The sequence below is a fragment of the Lepidochelys kempii genome, chromosome 6 (genome assembly GCF_965140265.1).
Source record: "Lepidochelys kempii isolate rLepKem1 chromosome 6, rLepKem1.hap2, whole genome shotgun sequence".
Taxonomy (NCBI): Eukaryota; Metazoa; Chordata; order Testudines; family Cheloniidae; genus Lepidochelys; species Lepidochelys kempii.
This window is the reverse complement of record NC_133261.1, coordinates 1613518-1631159: the sequence shown is the minus strand read 5'-3', so window position 1 is coordinate 1631159 and position 17642 is coordinate 1613518. Positions and strand designations below refer to the sequence as shown.

General features: G+C 52.9%; 1 protein-coding gene across 1 annotated transcript; it reads left to right on the top strand.

Moving 5' to 3' along the window:
• Nucleotides 1–387: 387 nt before the first annotated feature.
• LOC140912224 (RING finger protein 112-like) lies at nt 388–17043 on the top strand. Its single transcript, XM_073346355.1, has 12 exons — nt 388–636; nt 4366–4443; nt 5541–5597; nt 5794–5886; nt 6852–6981; nt 7136–7266; nt 7473–7526; nt 14695–14769; nt 15075–15350; nt 15643–15915; nt 16200–16472; nt 16759–17043. The coding sequence occupies exons 1-12, from the start codon at nt 388–390 to the stop codon at nt 17041–17043; spliced, it is 1974 nt and encodes a 657-aa protein (XP_073202456.1).
• Nucleotides 17044–17642: the final 599 nt, after the last annotated feature.

The following is a 17642-nucleotide window of genomic DNA, read 5'->3' as shown; positions in this document are numbered from 1 at the left end:
TGGGGGGAGCCCAGGGCTGGGCTAGCAGGCGGCTGTGGGTCGGGAGTGAGGGGCACCGGCAGAGAAGGGGGCAGGGCTGGGATAGTAGGGGGTTATGGGTTGGGAGTGAGGGGCATTTGCAGAGCTGGGAGGGGGACAGGGCTGCACTCCCGGGCTCCAGGTAACCCAAAACCCCATGAGCAGAGAGGCACTTGCCAGCCCTGCCCCAAAATGGGAGTGGCCAGCGCACAACCGTGATTGGAAACTTACCCAGCCGAGTGGTGAAAACTAACAGTAGAGCCCAGGAGTCCTGGCTCCCAGCCCCTCTGCGGTAGCATCTTAGCCCCGATGTTCCCATGTGCTAGCTCTTGACCCAGTGGATCTCCCCAGGCCTGCGGGATCAGGGGGATGGAACAACTCCGGGAGGACGTCACCTGCTCCATCTGCTTGGACGTCTTGAAAGACCCCCTCTCCATCGAGTGCGGCCACAACTTCTGCCGGGGCTGCCTCTCGACTCACTGGAGCCAGATCTCAGCCCAGGAGCACCGCTGCCCGGACTGCCGGGCTCCCTGCTCCGGGGATAGGATGATCCCAGACACACACGTCAAAAACCTAGCGGAGAAAATCGCGAAGCCTCTGCAGGAAGAGACTGAGTTGGTGAGACCAGACAGGCCGGATAAGGGGAAAAGGAGCTTTCTCTTGTAGGGGATGCTGGGCCCAATCCATCCGCAGGGCAGGGACTGGCTGACTCATGGGGGCAGGGGATGGGACGCCAGGCCTTTCCCCTTTAGAGGGCACCAGCCCTGATCTGGGCCCAGGGTGGGGACTGGCTGTCTCAGAAGGGTGAGGAAGGGGACACACAGACTCATAGACTGGTAGGCCAGAAGGGACCATCATGATCACCTAGTCTGAACTCCTGTACATTGCAGGCCACAGAACCTCATCTACCCGCTCCTATAATAGACCCCGAACCTCTGGCTGAATTACTGATGTCCTCAAATCATGATCGAAAGAATCCAAGTTACAGAGACTCCACCATTTACTCTAGTTCAAACCTGCAAGTAACCCGTGCCCCGTGCTGCAGGGGAAGGCAACCCCCGCACCCCAGGTCTCTGCCAATCCGACCTGTGGGCAAATTCCTTCCCAACCCCAAATATGACGATCAGCTAGACCCTGAGCATGTGGGTGAGACCCACCAGCCCGACACCTGGGAAAGAATTGCTTATAGTAACTCAGAGCCCTCCCCATCTAGTGTCCCATCACTGGCCCTTGGGGATATTTGGTACGAGCCTTCACACATGAGCCATATGCCTTTGTAGACAACCTCATCATACCATCCCCTCCATAAACTTGTCACGCTCAGTCTTGAATCCAGTTAGGTTTTTTGTTCCCCTTGGGAGGCTGTTCCAGAACTTCACTCCTCCGATGGTTGGAAACTGTTGTCTAATTTCAAGGCTAAACTTGTTGCTGGCCAATTTATAGCCATTTGTTCTTGTGTCAAGGTTGGTGCTTAACTTAAATCACTCCCCTCCCTCCCTGGTATTTATCCCTCTGTTGTGTTTCTAGAGTGCAGTCATAGCTCCCCTCAGCTTTCTTTTGGTTCGGCTAAACAAGCCGAGCTCTTTGAGTCTCCTCTTCTAAGGCAGGTTTTCCAGTCGTTGAATGATCCTAGTAGCCCTTCTCTCTACCTGTTCCAGTTTGAATTCATCTTTCTTAAACGTGGGAGACCAGAACTGCACACTCTGCTCCAGATGGGGGCTCACCAGTGCCTTGTATCATGGCAATAACACTTCCTGTCTCTGATGGAAATACAGTACCTCACCTGGTACATCCTAGGGTTGCATCAGCCTTTTTCACGGCCACATCCCATTGGCGGCTCATAGTCATCCAGTCATCAGCCAATAAACCCAGGTCTTTCTCCTCCTCTGTCGCTTCCAACTGAGATGTCCTCACCTTGAAGCACAAATTCTTGTTGTTAGTCCCAAAATGCATGACCTTGCACTTTTCACTATTCAATTTCATCCCATTTTTATTATTCCAGTTTCAAGGTTGTCCAGATCGTCTGTACGATATTCCGGTCCTCCTCCGTACTGGCAATACCTCCCAGCTGTGGGTCATCCCAAAATTTGATCAGCACACTCCCACTCTTTGTGCCTAGGTCATTAATGAAAATGTTAATAAGATTGCTCCCAAGACCGATCCCCGAGGAACTCCACTAGTAACCTCCCTCCAGCCTGACAGTTCACCGTTCAGTTTGACCCATTGTCGTCTCCCTTTTAACCTCTCCTTACCCACCTTTCGATTCTCATCTTAATTCCCATCTTCTCCAATTTAATTTTCCATGTGGCACTGTATCAAATGCCTTACTGAAATCCAGGCAGATTAGATCAACTGCGTTTCCTTTGTCTAGAAAATCAGTTATCTTCTCAAGGCAAGAGATCAGGTTGGTTTGGCATGATCTACCTTTTGGAAAGCCAGAATGTATTTTATGCCAATTACCATTTATCTCTATGTCCTTAACTCCTGTCTCTTTCAAACCTTCGTCCAAGACCGTGCATACAATTGAGGTCAAACTCATGGACCTGTGGTTTCCTGGATCACTTCTTTTCTCCCTTCTTAAATATATGTACTATATTAGCCATTCTCCCATCATGGGATACAAGCCCTGACTTTTACAGATTAATTACAAATCCTTGCTATTGGGCTTGCAATTTTGTGTGCCAGTTTCTTTAATATTCTTTGGTGGAGATGGTCCTGACCCCCCAGTTTGGTCCCATTAAGCTGTTTGAATTTGGCTTCCATTTCAGCCAATTCAGTGACAATTTCTACTCCCGTATTCTTGTTCTCATTAGCCATCTTGCCACAAGCATCTCTATAAGCTTATTAAAATCGGAGGCAAGATATTTGTTTAGCTGTTGGGCCAAACCCATGTAACCCTTCTTCCAGGTGGAGCCAGCAGCAACCAGGGCCCGGTTCAATATCTAGGGGTTTCTTTTCAACAATACAACACAGAACTGGCACGAGCCCCCACCCAGTGACCTGAGAAATTTACACACCACCCTTGGGAGCCTCTCAGAGGCAAAACTTCCCCACTTGCAAGCACAGAGTCTGAGTGTAGAAAAGAAACTTTGAATAAAAGGAGGGAAGTACCTCGGCATTAATTTGGGAAAACACCACAAACAGGGTTCATAAACATACACCATGAGCAAAAGACCCACCCCCAAGTAGGTTGGGCAGTGCCCTTTTCCTGCAGGGTCTTAAGCCAGCAACCCAAAATTCCCTTTAACGTGCCCGTCCCTTCTCTGCACCCCATTCACAGTTGCTGTCCTTGGCCAGTGCAGCCCCAGAGTTCACAGGTGCATCTGCAGGGTTCACCTCCCACCCTAGGTGAAAACGGGACGGGGGAGAGAAGGAGGCACATTACTCGCTCCGCGGCTCGGGCACTCGCTTGTCACCCCTATGGCCAATTGCCGTGCCTCCCTGTGGGGCTCTGCTCTCTGGCCCTCTCTTCCAGCCGCCCTGCTGGCCGCTTGCCACCCCTCTCCGCCAGCCGCCCTGCTGGCCACATCAAGCTGACTTCTGGGCCCCCCACTTCACACAGCTGTCAGTGATTTCAGCTGTTCGTGGGGGAGCCTGACGGCTGGGGCACACTGGGCAGGGTCTTGCATCAGAGACACTGTCCCAAAGCAGATCTAATACATTGACCTAGGTATCAGCGATTTCAGCTCTGCAGCCTGTAACAAGACTCTCAACTGAGTCTCACTTAGCTCTGTTATTACACAGTGGAGAGAGGAAGGGACAAGTGGTGTTTGGGACCCTTAGGCAAGGCCCACAACACACATACATGTGTGTGTGAGTGTGAGTGTGAGTGTGTGTGTGTTCCATCGGGGTCGGCCAGGTACAGTTCTGCTGCCCTTCATGCCCCAATGACAAGGAGACTGGGGATCCAACACCAGCCAAAGGTGACCATTTGGGCAAGCAATCCCATCATGCTGAGCACCTAGGCAGGGTGGGTGTGCCCATCCAAAGGAGATCAGCTCCTGAAGTCCTTTTCCACAGCTCACCACCCGATGTCAGGGGAGTCCTCATTCAACCTCTGCTTACACCTATATCTGTAATCTCCACCCCACCCTCAGTGCTTAGTGGTCCCACTTCTTCTTTCCTTGTTTTCTTTTTATTTATAAGGCTAATTAACCTTTTAGTGGGGCTCCCCGGGGGGTGCTGTGCTGCAGGGAGCAAGGTGGAGGCTCAGTGGGGGGTGCTCTCCCCTGGGGGTCAGGGCCGGCCCCAATGCCCCAGTGAGGCGCTAGGGGGCGCTGTGCTGCAGGGAGCGGGTGACGTGGCTGGGAAGGGGCCTGGGACGGCCGTCCCTGCTCGTTGCTGTAGCTCTGTCTGTCTCGTGATTATCTGCAGATACTGAACACTGGCTGTCGGGTGAAGGACCCGGATCTCGAATACCTGGAGGTGAGGCCGGGCAGTGCAGAACGTGGCCGGGCCAGGTTCTCCCCTTATGCCCACAGCGTTATTATCCCTCCCCATAGCTCCTGTGGGGAAACTGAGGCCCAGAGAGAGAAACCGACTCTCCCACGGTGACGTGGGCCTCTGGAGTCAGCACTGTCACCACACGGCCCAGCCTGGCTCTCTGCTCCCAGGTATCCGGCGTGGGCCACTGGGCCAAAGTTAGGACCCCTCCCTCCCCTCCAGCCCAGCTCTGCCATTGGTGGGAAGCTGCTGGGGCCAGGTCCTGGGGCGGTCGCTCTGTCCCCCTGCACTGCTTGTCTTTTCTCTCCAGCCTCTTACCCAGCCCCAGCCCCGCTGGGTCGAGCCTCTGTCAGTCGCACCCTTAGCAACATCACTGCCACCTGTGGTATATGGCGTGTCCTGCCCCTGTACTGAGCCCTGGGGGGATTCTCTGTTCAGGGGAGGGGTTGGCTTGGGAGGGTTTTATCTGTCCTCGCTGCCCCGGGTTCTGTCATTGGCAAAAAACTGGTTCACGCAGAGATATGGAGGCCTAGTCAGAGCTCAGGGAAATGCTACGTGCTGACATTGTTCAAGGCGTGAGCAGAGCCGTGGTTTGACCCCTGGGGCTGTGCAAAGGAAGTTGGAAGCATCCATCAGCCCTAGGCAATGGGGTGTTTGTGGAGTGGAACCCCTTTGTAAAAGGACCCCAAATTTTGACCACTGACTCCCCCCCCGCATTCCTCCCTCACCTCCATGGAGCACCTTGAGAGAAGGAGAAAGCCCTGAAACCGGATAGAGGAGGGGTTGTGCATTGACAGTCCTCCCCGCCCGTGCCAGACCCTCATGTCCCACAGCCTCCCTCTCACTCCCATGGCCGGGTGCAGCTTCTTTCTCTCTGACCCACTGAAATCGTCTCTGTCCATCTCACATTTTATTTTGCGCTCGCTGGGCCTCGCTCTCTGCCCTGGGCAGAGGAAGAAGCTCAGGTGTGGGGGTGGGGGGTGATCAGGCCCCTTTCTGTCCACAGGCAGGATCATTTCCCCCCAAACTAAACACCTCCCAGGTCCCAGACTCACCCCGCCCCTCTTTTCTCTCTGCAGATGTTTGTGCAGGTGGCCGAAGTGGTGGGAGAGGCCTATGGACTGGAGCCCATTCAGGTGAGACGGCTTCTCCCCCATCACCTGCTCTGCCCCATGTATCCCCACACTGCACCCCTCCTCCACTCCACAGCATGCTCCTGCCCCTTGCACCCCAGCCCCACTCCTGAGGGGTTGAGGTTTCCCCAGCAGACACTGTCCTTCTCCACGTCCCAGTGTCCCCCCACCCTCAACTCCCCTTCTGTCTCCCCTGCAGCACCTGGACCTACTGGTGCGGGACTGGAGCAGCTCCCGGGTCCTTGGAGCCCAGGGTGGGGAGCAGCATCTGAGACAAGTCAGACAGATGAGTGTGGGGCTTGGGGGGGATGGGGAATGGGACCCAGGGCCTAGTTGTGATCCAGACCCAGTGTTGGGGACTGGCTGGCTCAGGGGTTGGGGAATGGGACACGGGGCCTTTCCCCTCTCAGGGGCTGGTAACCCCATCCTTTGTAATGGTTGTGTGACAAATCCCATTATAAGACCCCTTTAAAGTTGCTTATAACTTTGCCAAACTTTAACTGTTTGGGCTGAAATTTTCCATGCTTGTTCTCTGCCGCCAGCTCAATTCGCGGATGCTCCCTCCAGCTGTTTCTGAGAATGAGGCTAAAAAAAACTAATTGTTTGGCAATATTGAAAGAAAATTCTGATGTTCCGTTTTTTTTTTTAAACATCTCTATCCTCCCCGCCCTCCCCGCTGCAGAGTAAGGACTCTAAATTTGATGGGGGGTGGGGTGGCCAGTGTGTCAGGCATAGGCAGAGTCCGTCTACACAGACCATACTCCACCCCTCCCAGCTCCACATGCCGCCCAGACTGAGCATGGCCCCGTCCCCACAGAGCGACCCAGCACGCTCCAGCCTCGGGCTGCAGGAGCAAAGCTGGACTTTCCCTGCAAGTGCTGCTCCAGGCCAGGCACCAGAACTGAGAGGGGACCTCCTGTCTCTCCCATGCTCTCAGTGAGCCCAGGTGGCGGGAGGAGGAAGCTGCTTGATTGCAGTGTGGAGGGGAGAAAAGCCAGAGCAGGAGGAGGGAAAGGAGCAGGGTGGGACAAGGCATCTGGATAGACTGGGAATGGGGTAGGGGGTGCGAGGAGGCTGAGCCCTGGGACTCACTCCTTTCTCTTCCTGCCGTCCCCTGCCTTGTTCACTGCACCCCTTCCAATTCCTACCGCAAACGAGGCCGGGCTCCTCCAGACCCTCTCTGACTGCCTGGCAGGTCTGGCTAATGTTAACACAGGTTTTTGTGTGTGAATGTAACGATTCCCCCTGTCTCGGCAGAAGCTGGAGGCGAGGTCCCCTTGCAAACACCCCAAGGCCCTGGAAGCACTGAAGAGAAGCAGCAGCTGCTGTTATCTGATGCCCTTTCCTGGCGAGCGGATCACGATGGGGAGCGAGGGAACTCTCAGAGGTAATGGACCCTGGTCATTGGCTCTAAGCCCCCTGCCATGTGCAGAGCAATGTGATTGGGGCGCTGATCATGCCTACATGTGGAAGGTAGAAAGTAGGGGCATCAGACAGGCCCTATATTCCACCACCATTGTCCATCTCTCTCCCCTTTGCAGACATGGGTGAGAATTTCCGGGAGAGCCTGAGGGACTACGTCACCACCCTGGTGAGCTCGGCCAGTCAACATGTCCAGACAGACCGGCATCGGGAGATGCTCACCGGGACACAGCTCGCTGCCAAGATAAAGGTGAGGACTGGCCAGCTGTGCTGGAGGGAGCAGGAAGGGGATGCTCTCCCCTTGCAGTCAGTAATGACCCCAATACCCCCAATTCCCCAGCTGCCCCACCCCAGAGGTGGCTGCATCTCAGCTCCAGGGGAGCCATCTCCATGTTCCCAACCTTTCTAAGCCTTGTGGAGTCTGTGACATGGTGATTTCTTTTGGTTCCTTTTCAGAATTTATCTGATGTGATGAAGAAACATCGCTTCGGCTTCTCCTCTCCCTGTCAGGTATTGTCTCTGCCTCTGACCTGATCGCAGGGTGTCTCCCCTCTGTCGTCCATGCCAGGGCTGGTGAGGTGCTTGGAACTGGGGCCATCCTACTGGAGGTGACTGGGAAAGGGTCTCGGGTTCTCGGACTCCAAGGTAGAAGAATTTGACTAGACTAGAAGGTGGCTGATGCTGATGCTGGTGGCTGATGCTGGAGGGTGTGACTGGTTCGGTCTCAGAGACCCCCTTGGGACTGTCACCTGACGTGCTGGAATTACCTCTGAGCCCATTTTCCACTGCCAGCCTGGGCCTCCAGAACCCTGCCTTCTTGAGCTAGACACACTAGCCTGCTGCAACACAGACCCAGGTCTGGGTCCATGCCCCCAAAGCTGCAGACTTTAACCAAAAACTGCTCAGCAAGTCACCTATCTCCAGCACCCAGACACCCAGCTCCCAAAGGGATCCAAACCCCAAATAAATCTGTTTTATTCTGTATAAAGCTTATACAGGGTAAACTCATGAATTGTCTGCCCTCTATAACACTGATAGAGAGGTATGCACAGCTGTTTGCTCCCCCAGGTATTAATCACTTACTCTGGGTTCATTAATAAAGAAAAGTGATTTTATTAAGTAAAAAAAGTAGGATTTAAGTGGTTTTAAGTAATAACAGACAGAACAAAGTAAGTTACCAAGCAAAATAAAACAAAACACACAAGTCTAAACCTAATACATGAAGAAACTGAATAAAGGTAAATCTCACCCTCAGAGATGTTCCAATAAGCTTCTTTCACAGACTAGATTCCTTCCTAGTCTGGGCCCAATCCTTTTCCCTGGTACAGTTCTCGTTAGTTCCAGCTCAGGTGGTAACTAGGGATTTCTCATGACTGGCAGCCCCCTTTGTTCTATTCCACCCCCTTTTATATCTTTGGCACAAGGTGGGAATCCTTTGTCTCTCTGGGTTCCCACCGTTCCTTCTAAATGGAAAAGCACCCGGTTTAAGATGGATTCCAGTATCATGTGACATGTTCACGTGTCCTGTGAGACTTCAAGCCTCCATTCTTCCCGGCCTGACTTATAGGAACACAGGAAGGCTTTCAAGTAAACAGAGCCATTTACAACCAATTGTCCTAGTTAATGGGAGCCATCAAGATTCCAAACCACCATTAATGGCCTGCCCTTTGCATAGTTACAATAGGACTTCAGAGTAAAACTTCATAATTATAACTTCAGCTACAAGAATGATACGTTCATACAAATAGGATGACCACACTCAGTAGATTATAAGCTTTGTAATGATACCTTACAAGAGACCTTTTTGCATGAAGCATATTCCAGTTACATCATATTCACTCATAAGCATATTTCCATAAACATATGGGGTGCAATGTCACTAATACTGGAGGGGTTGCCCAGTCTACGGATATATCTCCAGTTCATGAGGCCCGTAACATCAACACGCCTGTCCCCAGGCATGGAGACACACCAGCCCTGTGTGTGTCGGCATGTGAATAACAGCAGTTTATCAGAGCTGGCCCAAAAGTGACGATTTTGGTTTGGTTTTTCATGCAGAAACCATTGAGGTGCCCACAAACCCCCCAAATGTTTCCATTTGGCAACGCTGCCAAGGTGGCTCCTGGGAACTGTTGTTCATGCTCCTCACATGCCCCATTCTCCTCTATGGGTTGGTGTGATGAAGGAATAGTCACCTCTCATGAGTGCCTCCTGCCAGCTGGGGCGATCCTGCATTCTTCCCATTTTCTGTTCCCGGTGCTCCCTGTTGGCAGTTGCCTTAGTCAGGGGTGGCTCAGCCCTCCGGCTAAGTCACACATAGTCTGAGATACACGAAGGAGCCCCTTTCAGGGTAACACAGTCCAACAAACGGCTGGCCCTCTGTGGGGGCTTGAGCCTCATCTCTGGGCCTGTTTACACTCTAGCATCTAGCCCCTTTCTCAGGCTCTAAAACGAAACTTGCCCCCTTTTCAGGGCTTTGGCCACTGCGCCAGTGGCCGGCTGGGGCCATAGGCTTGCTCACTACTCCAGGTCGCAACTCAGGAACCCTGCAAGTAGCAGCCACCTGCTGCTTTCATTACTAGTTGCTACTGCTGCGTTTCCTGGGGTGCTTCCCACTCTGTCCCATCACCTTCTTGGGTTCTCTCTCTGTTCCCTGTATGAGCAGGGTCTCCTCTAGGCCTCCTTGCCTGGAGAGTTTCTCCATCTCTGTCCTGAGTTCTCAGGGTCTTCTCTCAGGCCTCTTCACCTGCAGAGTTTCCCAGACCTATCCCTGCGTGAGCAGGGTTCCTTCCCCAGTCTCTTTCCCCGTGGAGTCTCACAGTCTTTTAGTCTTTCTTTACCCTTCTGGTCCCAGCCAGCGACAACCCAGCTCACCCCTGCAGCTCCTTTTAACTGAGCCTGCCACACCCTGATTGGCTGCTTCCCTGCAGCCTTTCTAGGCAGGCCTGAGGTTCCACACTGATTGCTCCTTTTCCTGGGGTGGAGTGTGCCAGGACTGCAGTCCTAACCTGGGCTTACAAATGCGTGTAGATGCTCCAACCTTAGGTTAACAACCCCAGGGGCTGCTAACTCAATTCCTACTAACTCTGGCCTTACATCGCAGTGGAGACTTACCCATAAGCACGGACTGCAAAGTGCTCTTGGGTTTCAGCCTCAGATCGCCTGGGACAGGTGCTACCCAGGCCCTCTTCTAGAGGAGAATTTGTGGTGAGAGGGGTGCAGTTTATGTCCTTGGGAGGGGGGATAGACCAGCCTAGCCATTCTGGAATGACTACTCCGCAATAGCCACTCCACAATAGTGCCACAGCAGAGACTGTTCCGGAGTCATTGTGTTCCCCGGTCGATTTAGGGCCCCCCCGCCTATACCCTAGCTAGGGTTCAAGGCGTGACCCAGTCAATTTAGGGCACCCTCGCCCTTTCTCTACTGAGGTCTCAGGGTGTAAGACACATAAGAACATAAGAACGGCCACACTGGGTCAGACCAAAGGTCCATCTAGCCCAGTGTCCCGTCTGCCGACAGTGGCCAATGCCAGGTGCCCGAGAGGGAATGAACAGAACAGGGAATCATCAAGTGATCCATCCCCTGTTGCCCATTCCCAGCCTCTGGCAAACCTATTGGTACCCACGGGGCTCAGGAAGAAACCGGGTCAATTTAAGTACCCACCCTTTCCCCTCGGGGCTCCGGGCTGTACGGGTCTGCGGTACCTTTTCCCAGCGAAAGTCTTACACAGTTGTGCTCTTTACATTCATTTATTAACAACACACACAGAATACATATACCAAGCAACTCTTATATGCTCACCACTCCCAATATATGGAGAAATTTCATCAATGGTGAGTCAGGATCCTCTCATGGGGGGTTCCCGGTGCCCATACATGTCACGGTCTTGCAGGGGGTAGGATGTTTTGCAGCTTGATGTTGTACTGCTCTCCAGAGTTGATTCCCAAAGAGCATTGTTTTTTCATTTACATCTATCGGTAAAATTAGCTCCCTCTTTCAAATTTACTAAATCTGTCACAATATCCCACACCCCTAAATAACAGAATTTTTAACCAATTACACCCTGGCACCTATGTGTCCTTCTTCCTGCCCAGGTTCTTTACATTTTCTCTTTCATGCCCAAATGGTAACTTAGGTGTGACCTTCTCTGTGCAGAGGGTCAGCATAAAAACATGGCTCACAGCTTATTTTACAAAAACGAGACAAGCCATTTACAACACACACTTTGCTTCTCTACAAAAGAAAAAGGACACTAAACTATCTAAACTACTACATGCCACAAGGGGCCACAACAGTGGTCCCCTTAACCCACCCAGCAATATTGTTAACCTATCCAACTATACTCTCAGCCCAGCAGAAGAATCTGTCCTATCTCGGGGCCTCTCCTTCTGTCCCTCCACCCCCATGAACATGATACAGTTCTGTGGTGACCTAGAATCCTATTTTCGAAGCCTCCGTCTCAAGGAATATTTCCAACACACCTCTGAACAACATACTAACCCACAGAGACCTTCCTACCAACACTACAAAAAGAAGGATTCTAGGTGGACTCCTCCTGAAGGTTGAAACAACAGACTGGACTTCTACATAGAGTGCTTCCGCCGACGTGCACGGGCTGAAATTGTGGAAAAGCAGCATCACTTGCCCCATAACCACAGCCGTGCAGAACACAATGCCATCCACAGCCTCAGAAACAACTCTGACATCATAATCAAAAAGGCTGACAAAGGAGGTGCTGTTGTCATCATGAATAGGTCGGAATATGAACAAGAGGCTGCTCAGCAGCTCTCCAACACCACTTTCTACAAGCCATTACCCTCTGATCCCACTGAGAGTTACCAAAAGAAACTACACCATCTGCTCAAGAAACTCCCTGAAAAAGCACAAGATCAAATCCACACAGACACACCCCTGGAACCCCGACCTGGGGTATTTAATCTGCTACCCAAGATCCATAAACCTGGAAATCCTGGACGCCCTATCATCTCAGGCATTGGCAAACTGACAGCAGATTGTCTGGCTATGTAGACTCCCTCCTCAGGCCCTACGCTACCAGCTCTCCCAGCTATCTTCGAGACACCACTGACTTCCTGAGGAAACTACAATCCATCGGTGATCTTCCTGAAAACACCATCCTGGCCACTACGGATGTAGAAGCCCTCTACACCAACATTCCACACAAAGATGGACTACAAGCCGTCAGGAACACTATCCCCAATAATGTCACGGCTAACCTGGTGGCTGAACTTTGTGACTTTGTCCTCACCCATAACTATTTCACATTCGGGGACAATATATACCTTCAGATCAGCGGCACTGCTATGGGTACCCGCATGGCCCCACAGGATGCCAACATTTTTATGGCTGATTTAGAACGCTTCCTCAGCTCTCGTCCCCTAATGCCCCTACTCTACTTGTGCTACATTGATGACATCTTCATCATCTGGACCCATGGAAAAGAAGCCTTTGAGGAATTCCACCATGATTTCAACAATTTCCATCCCACCATCAACCTCAGCCTGGACCAGTGCACACAAGAGATCCACTTCCTGGACACTACGGTGCTAATAAGGTGGGGGGAGGGATAGCTCAGTGGTTTGAGCATTGGTCTGCTAAACCCAGGGTTGTGAGTTCAATCCTTGAGGGGGCCATTTAAGGATCGGGGCAAAAATTGGAGATTGGTCCTGCTTTGAGCAGGGGATTGGACTAGATGACCTCCTGAGGTCCCTTCCAACCTGGATATTCTAAGATTCTATGATGGTCATATAAACACCACCCTATACCGGAAACCTACTGACTGCTATACTTACCTACATGCCTCCAGCTTTCACCCAGACCACACCACACAATCCATTGTCTACAGCCAAGCTCTGCGATACAACCGCATTTGCTCCAACCCCTCAGACAGAGACAAACACCTACAAGATCTCTATCAAGCGTTCTTAGAACTACAATACCCACCTGCTGAAGTGAAGAAACACATTGACAGAGCCAGAAGAGTACCCAGAAGTTACCTACTAAAGGACAGGCCCAACAAAGAAAATAACAGAACGCTACTAGCCATTACTTCAGCCCCCAACTAAAACCTCTCCAACGCGTCATCAAGGATCTACAACCTATCCTGAAAAATGATCCCTCACTCTCACAGATCTTGGGAGACAGGCCAGTCCTTGCTTACAGGCAGCCCCCCAACCTGAAGCAAATACTCACCAGCAACCACACACAACGCAACAAAAACACTAACCCAGGAACCTATCCTTGCAACAAAGCCATTGCCAACTGTGTCCACATATCTATTCAGGGGACACCATCATAGTGCCTAATCACATTAGCCACACTATCAGAGGCTCGTTCACCTGCACATCTACCAATATGATATATGGCATCATGTGCCAGCAATGCCCCTCTGCCATGTACGTTGGCCAAACTGGATAGTCTCTACGTAAAAGAATAAATGGACACAAATCAGACGTCAAGAATTATAACATTCAAAAACCAGTCGGAGAACACTTCAATCTCTTTGGTCACTCAATTACAAACCTAAAAGTTGCAATTCTTCAACCAAAAAACTTCAGAAACGGACTCCAACGAGAGACTGGTGAATTGGAATTAATTTGCAAACTGGATACAATTAACTTAGGCTTGAATAAAGACTGGGAGTGGATGTGTCATTACACAAAATAAAACTATTTTCCCTTGTTTATTTCCCCCCAACTGTTCTTGTCAACTGCTGGAAATGGCCCACCTTGATTATCACTACAAAAGGTTCCCCCCGCCCCCCGCCGCTCTCCTGCTGGTAATAGCTCACCTTACCTGATCACTCTCATTACAGTCTGTCTGGTAACACCCATTGTTTCATGTTCTCTGTGTATATAAAATCTCCCCACTGTATTTTCCACTGAATGCATCCGATGACGTGAGCAGTCGCTCATGAAAGCTTATGCTCAAATAAATGTGTTAGTCTCTAAGGTGCCACAAGTACTCCTTTTCTTTTAGCTTATTTTATGTTTGTTGAGTCTCCTTCTCTATCCTCCCTAATTTCACAGCACCTGGCTGTTTCTACTTTACAACCTGGGTGGTTATAACTCTCGTTAGGGGCATTCCTGGGGAGGGAATACTTTGTCAGCAGCAGAAAATTCTCTTTTTTTTCACGTTTAGTGGTGAGATCTCTGAGTTTCGCCCAAAGCTGGTTTAATATGGGGGGTTGATCAGGTCTCAGACCAACAATTGCTCCTCCACAACAAGAGTTTACCCAGCCCAGAATAATACCCCTCCCCCCAGCAAAAAAGAGCTGAGATTCACACCCAAACCACCTGCCCCCTGATGATCAATAAAAGCCCCCACACACCACCAGACCCGTGAGAACCGGCGTCACTGATGTGCTCTCGGGCGTCAGCCTCAGGCCGAGCCCGGCTGGGACAGGGGTTTGCAAAGTCTTTGGCTAGAGGAAAGTGCTGCAAGGGCAAAATGCAGGTCGGGGTGGGGAAGGGAGCCGAGGCTGGGCTGCCGTTAGGGAACAAATTGGAGACCAGGGGCACCAGACGCCGAAAGCGGCCGCCATGCCACCTAGTGGCATCTCTCTGTTACGTGAGGCTGCTGCGGTGGAAGCTTCAGCCACTAAATGGAGTCGGGGCCCCATGAACTGCGGCTCACCCCGGTCTTGTCCCCCCGGCACAGATGGCCATCACCTTCCACAACCAGAGAGTCGTGGACAGCGCCCGCACAGACCACGCTGTGTTTCTGAGGGAGAAGGTGAGTTCAGGGGGCGGAAGGGTCTGCGCCCCCAGCCAGAGGAACCCCAGAGGGAAACATCCCGGCCAACCCCGTGGGCTTTGGGCTTTGGGGAGGAGACGGGAGCTCATATCTCCAGCTCCCAGGGTGCTTGTGGAGATTGGTGAATCCAACCCATGTACAGTGGAAGCCCTGATCTCAGTCACAGGAGTGAGGGGAAGTTTCTGTGCTGTAGCTGGGGGGTCCATGGGTGAGACAGGGTCACACACCCGCCCCTTCTAACAGCCTGGGCCCCTCCTCTCCCCCTCCTCTCCCGCTCCACGCAGGACGGCCTGTCCCGGCGCATGGTCGACTGTCTGACGATGGATCCGAGCGCAATGGCAGAGCAGTTCGAGGAGCAGCGCAGGTGGCTTCTGGGGCGGTGCCGGGAGGAGATGAGGGAGCCAGAGAAGGAGACCCTGCTGATGGCCCTAGAGGCGGAGATGACTCAGGAGGCCGAGACTTTCCTGGAGACCTACCGAAGGCGCTATCAGCATCACACCACCAACCAGAGAGCCATGGACAGAGCCCGCAGAGACCACGCTGACTTTCTGAGGGAGAAGGTGAGTGAGAGGGGTTGTGGCCCCATGCAGGGGAACCCCAGGGAACCTTCCCAGCCATCCCCATGGCCTATGTTTTTTTGGAAGGAGATGGGACCTCGTATCAGCTTCTGAGGTGGCTGCAGAGATGGGAGACCCCAACCCCAGTACAACAGGCATCCTGATCTCAGGCACGGAGTTCGGGGGAAGTGGCTCTCCTGTAGCCAGAGGGTCCATGGGTGAGATGGGGCCGCACACGCACACCTTGTAACAGCCTTGTGTCCCCCCTCTCCCACTTCTCTCCCGCTCAACGCAGGACGGCCTGTCCCAGCGCATGGCCGACTGTCTGACGGTGGATCCGAGCGCAATGGCGGAGCAGTTCATGGAGCAGCGCAGGTCGCTCCTGGAGCGGTGTCAGAAGGAGATGAAGGAGCCGGAGGAGACCCTGATGACGGCGCTAAAGGCGGAGTTGACTCGGGAGGCCGAGACCTTCCTTGGGACCTACCGAAGACGCTATCAGAGTCACAACATCAACCAGAGAGTCATGGACAGAGCCCGCCAAGACCACGCTGACTTTCTGAGGGAGAAGGTGAGACAGGGTGAAACTGTGCTCCAGCCCGGGGAACCCCAGGGAAACATCCCGGCCAGCCCCGTGGGTTGTGGGTTGTGGGGCAGGAGACAGGAGTTCATATCTCCAGCTCCCAGGGTGGCTGCAGAGATGGGAGACTCCAACCCATGCACGGGGGGGGCTCTGATCTCGGTCAGGGGGGTGGAGAGAAGTTGCTGAGCTGTAGCCAGAGGGTCCATGGGATAGACGGGGTTCAACCCCACCTTCTAACAGCCTTGGGCCCCCTCCTCTCCGGCTCCACACAGGACGGCCTGTCCCAGCGCATGGGCGAGTGTCTGACGGTGACGCCGAGTGCAATGGCGGAGCAGTTCATGGAGCAGCGCAGGTCGCTCCTGGAGTGGTGTCAGAAGGAGATGAAGGAGCCGGAGGAGACCCTGATGACGGCGCTAAAGGCGGAGTTGACTCGGGAGGCCGAGACCTTCCTTGGGACCTACCGAAGACACTATCAGAGTCACAACATCAACCAGAGAGTCATGGACAGAGCCCGCCAAGACCACGCTGACTTTCTGAGGGAGAAGGTGAGACAGGGTGAAACTGTGCTCCAGCCCGGGGAACCCCAGGGAAACATCCCGGCCAGCCCCATGGGTTGTGGGTTGTGGGGCAGGAGACAGGAGTTCATATCTCCAGCTCCCAGGGTGGCTGCAGAGATGGGAGACTCCAACCCATGCACGGGATGGGGCTCTGATCTCGGTCAGGGGGGTGGAGAGAAGTTGCTGTGCTGTAGCCAGAGGGTCCACGGGTGAGACGGGGTTCAACCCCCACCTTCTAACAGCCTTGGGCCCCCTCCTCTCCGGCTCCACACAGGACGGCCTGTCCCAGCGCATGGGCGAGTGTCTGACGGTGACGCCGAGTGCAATGGCGGAGCAGTTCGTGGAGAAGCGCAGGTCGCTGCTGGGGCGGTGCCGGGAGGAGATGAAGGAGCCGGAGGAGACCCTGCTGACGGCGGTGGAAGCGGAGCTGACTCGAGAGGCCGACATCTTCCTGGAGACCTCCAGAGAGCGCTATCTGTGTCACTTAACCAATCTGGGCCAGAAGTTGGGGCAGGGGCTGATATTGTTGTTGGCAGCGAAGTCAAGTTTTCGTCACTGAGGCTGCAGAGCTAAGCAGCAGCTGTTAGGGTGGGGCTGGGGGTGGGAGTGGGGTGGACACTACAGCCAGGATGTACATGTGCAGGGAGGTGGGTAGCAACATCGGGCAGCAGGAAACGGCGAGAGCTGCAGCTGCCCACATCGACAGGGCATCACCATCGACACAACAGTTGGACCGTGAGCCCCTGCTCTGTGATTTTCACTAAAACACCTTCCAGGGAGGCCTCCAGCCGGGATGGGAAGCCATCAAGGCACAGAAAATTCACATCTGCCCTCAGAAGTTAGTCCCAGTAGTTATCCTCCCACAGTCTGGATTACAGTGGGAAGGAAAAGAATGGCTTAAGACACACCTGTCAGCTATCACTTCAGAGCTTAGTTGAGCTGGGCGAACTATGGGGATTTTTGTTCTCTGGTATGAGGGAGTAGGGAGCATTAACCTTTTAATGTTGCATGGGAGTTTTACTAGTCTACTTGTAGGCATTTTACTAGCTGCTTGTAGGCATTGTGTGTATCCTCTTTGCAGCTGGTTGTGAACTTGAATGTTCTTTCCAGGTACCATAGTTTTGTACGAAACTTCTGAATTCTACTAGGTTAAAATAT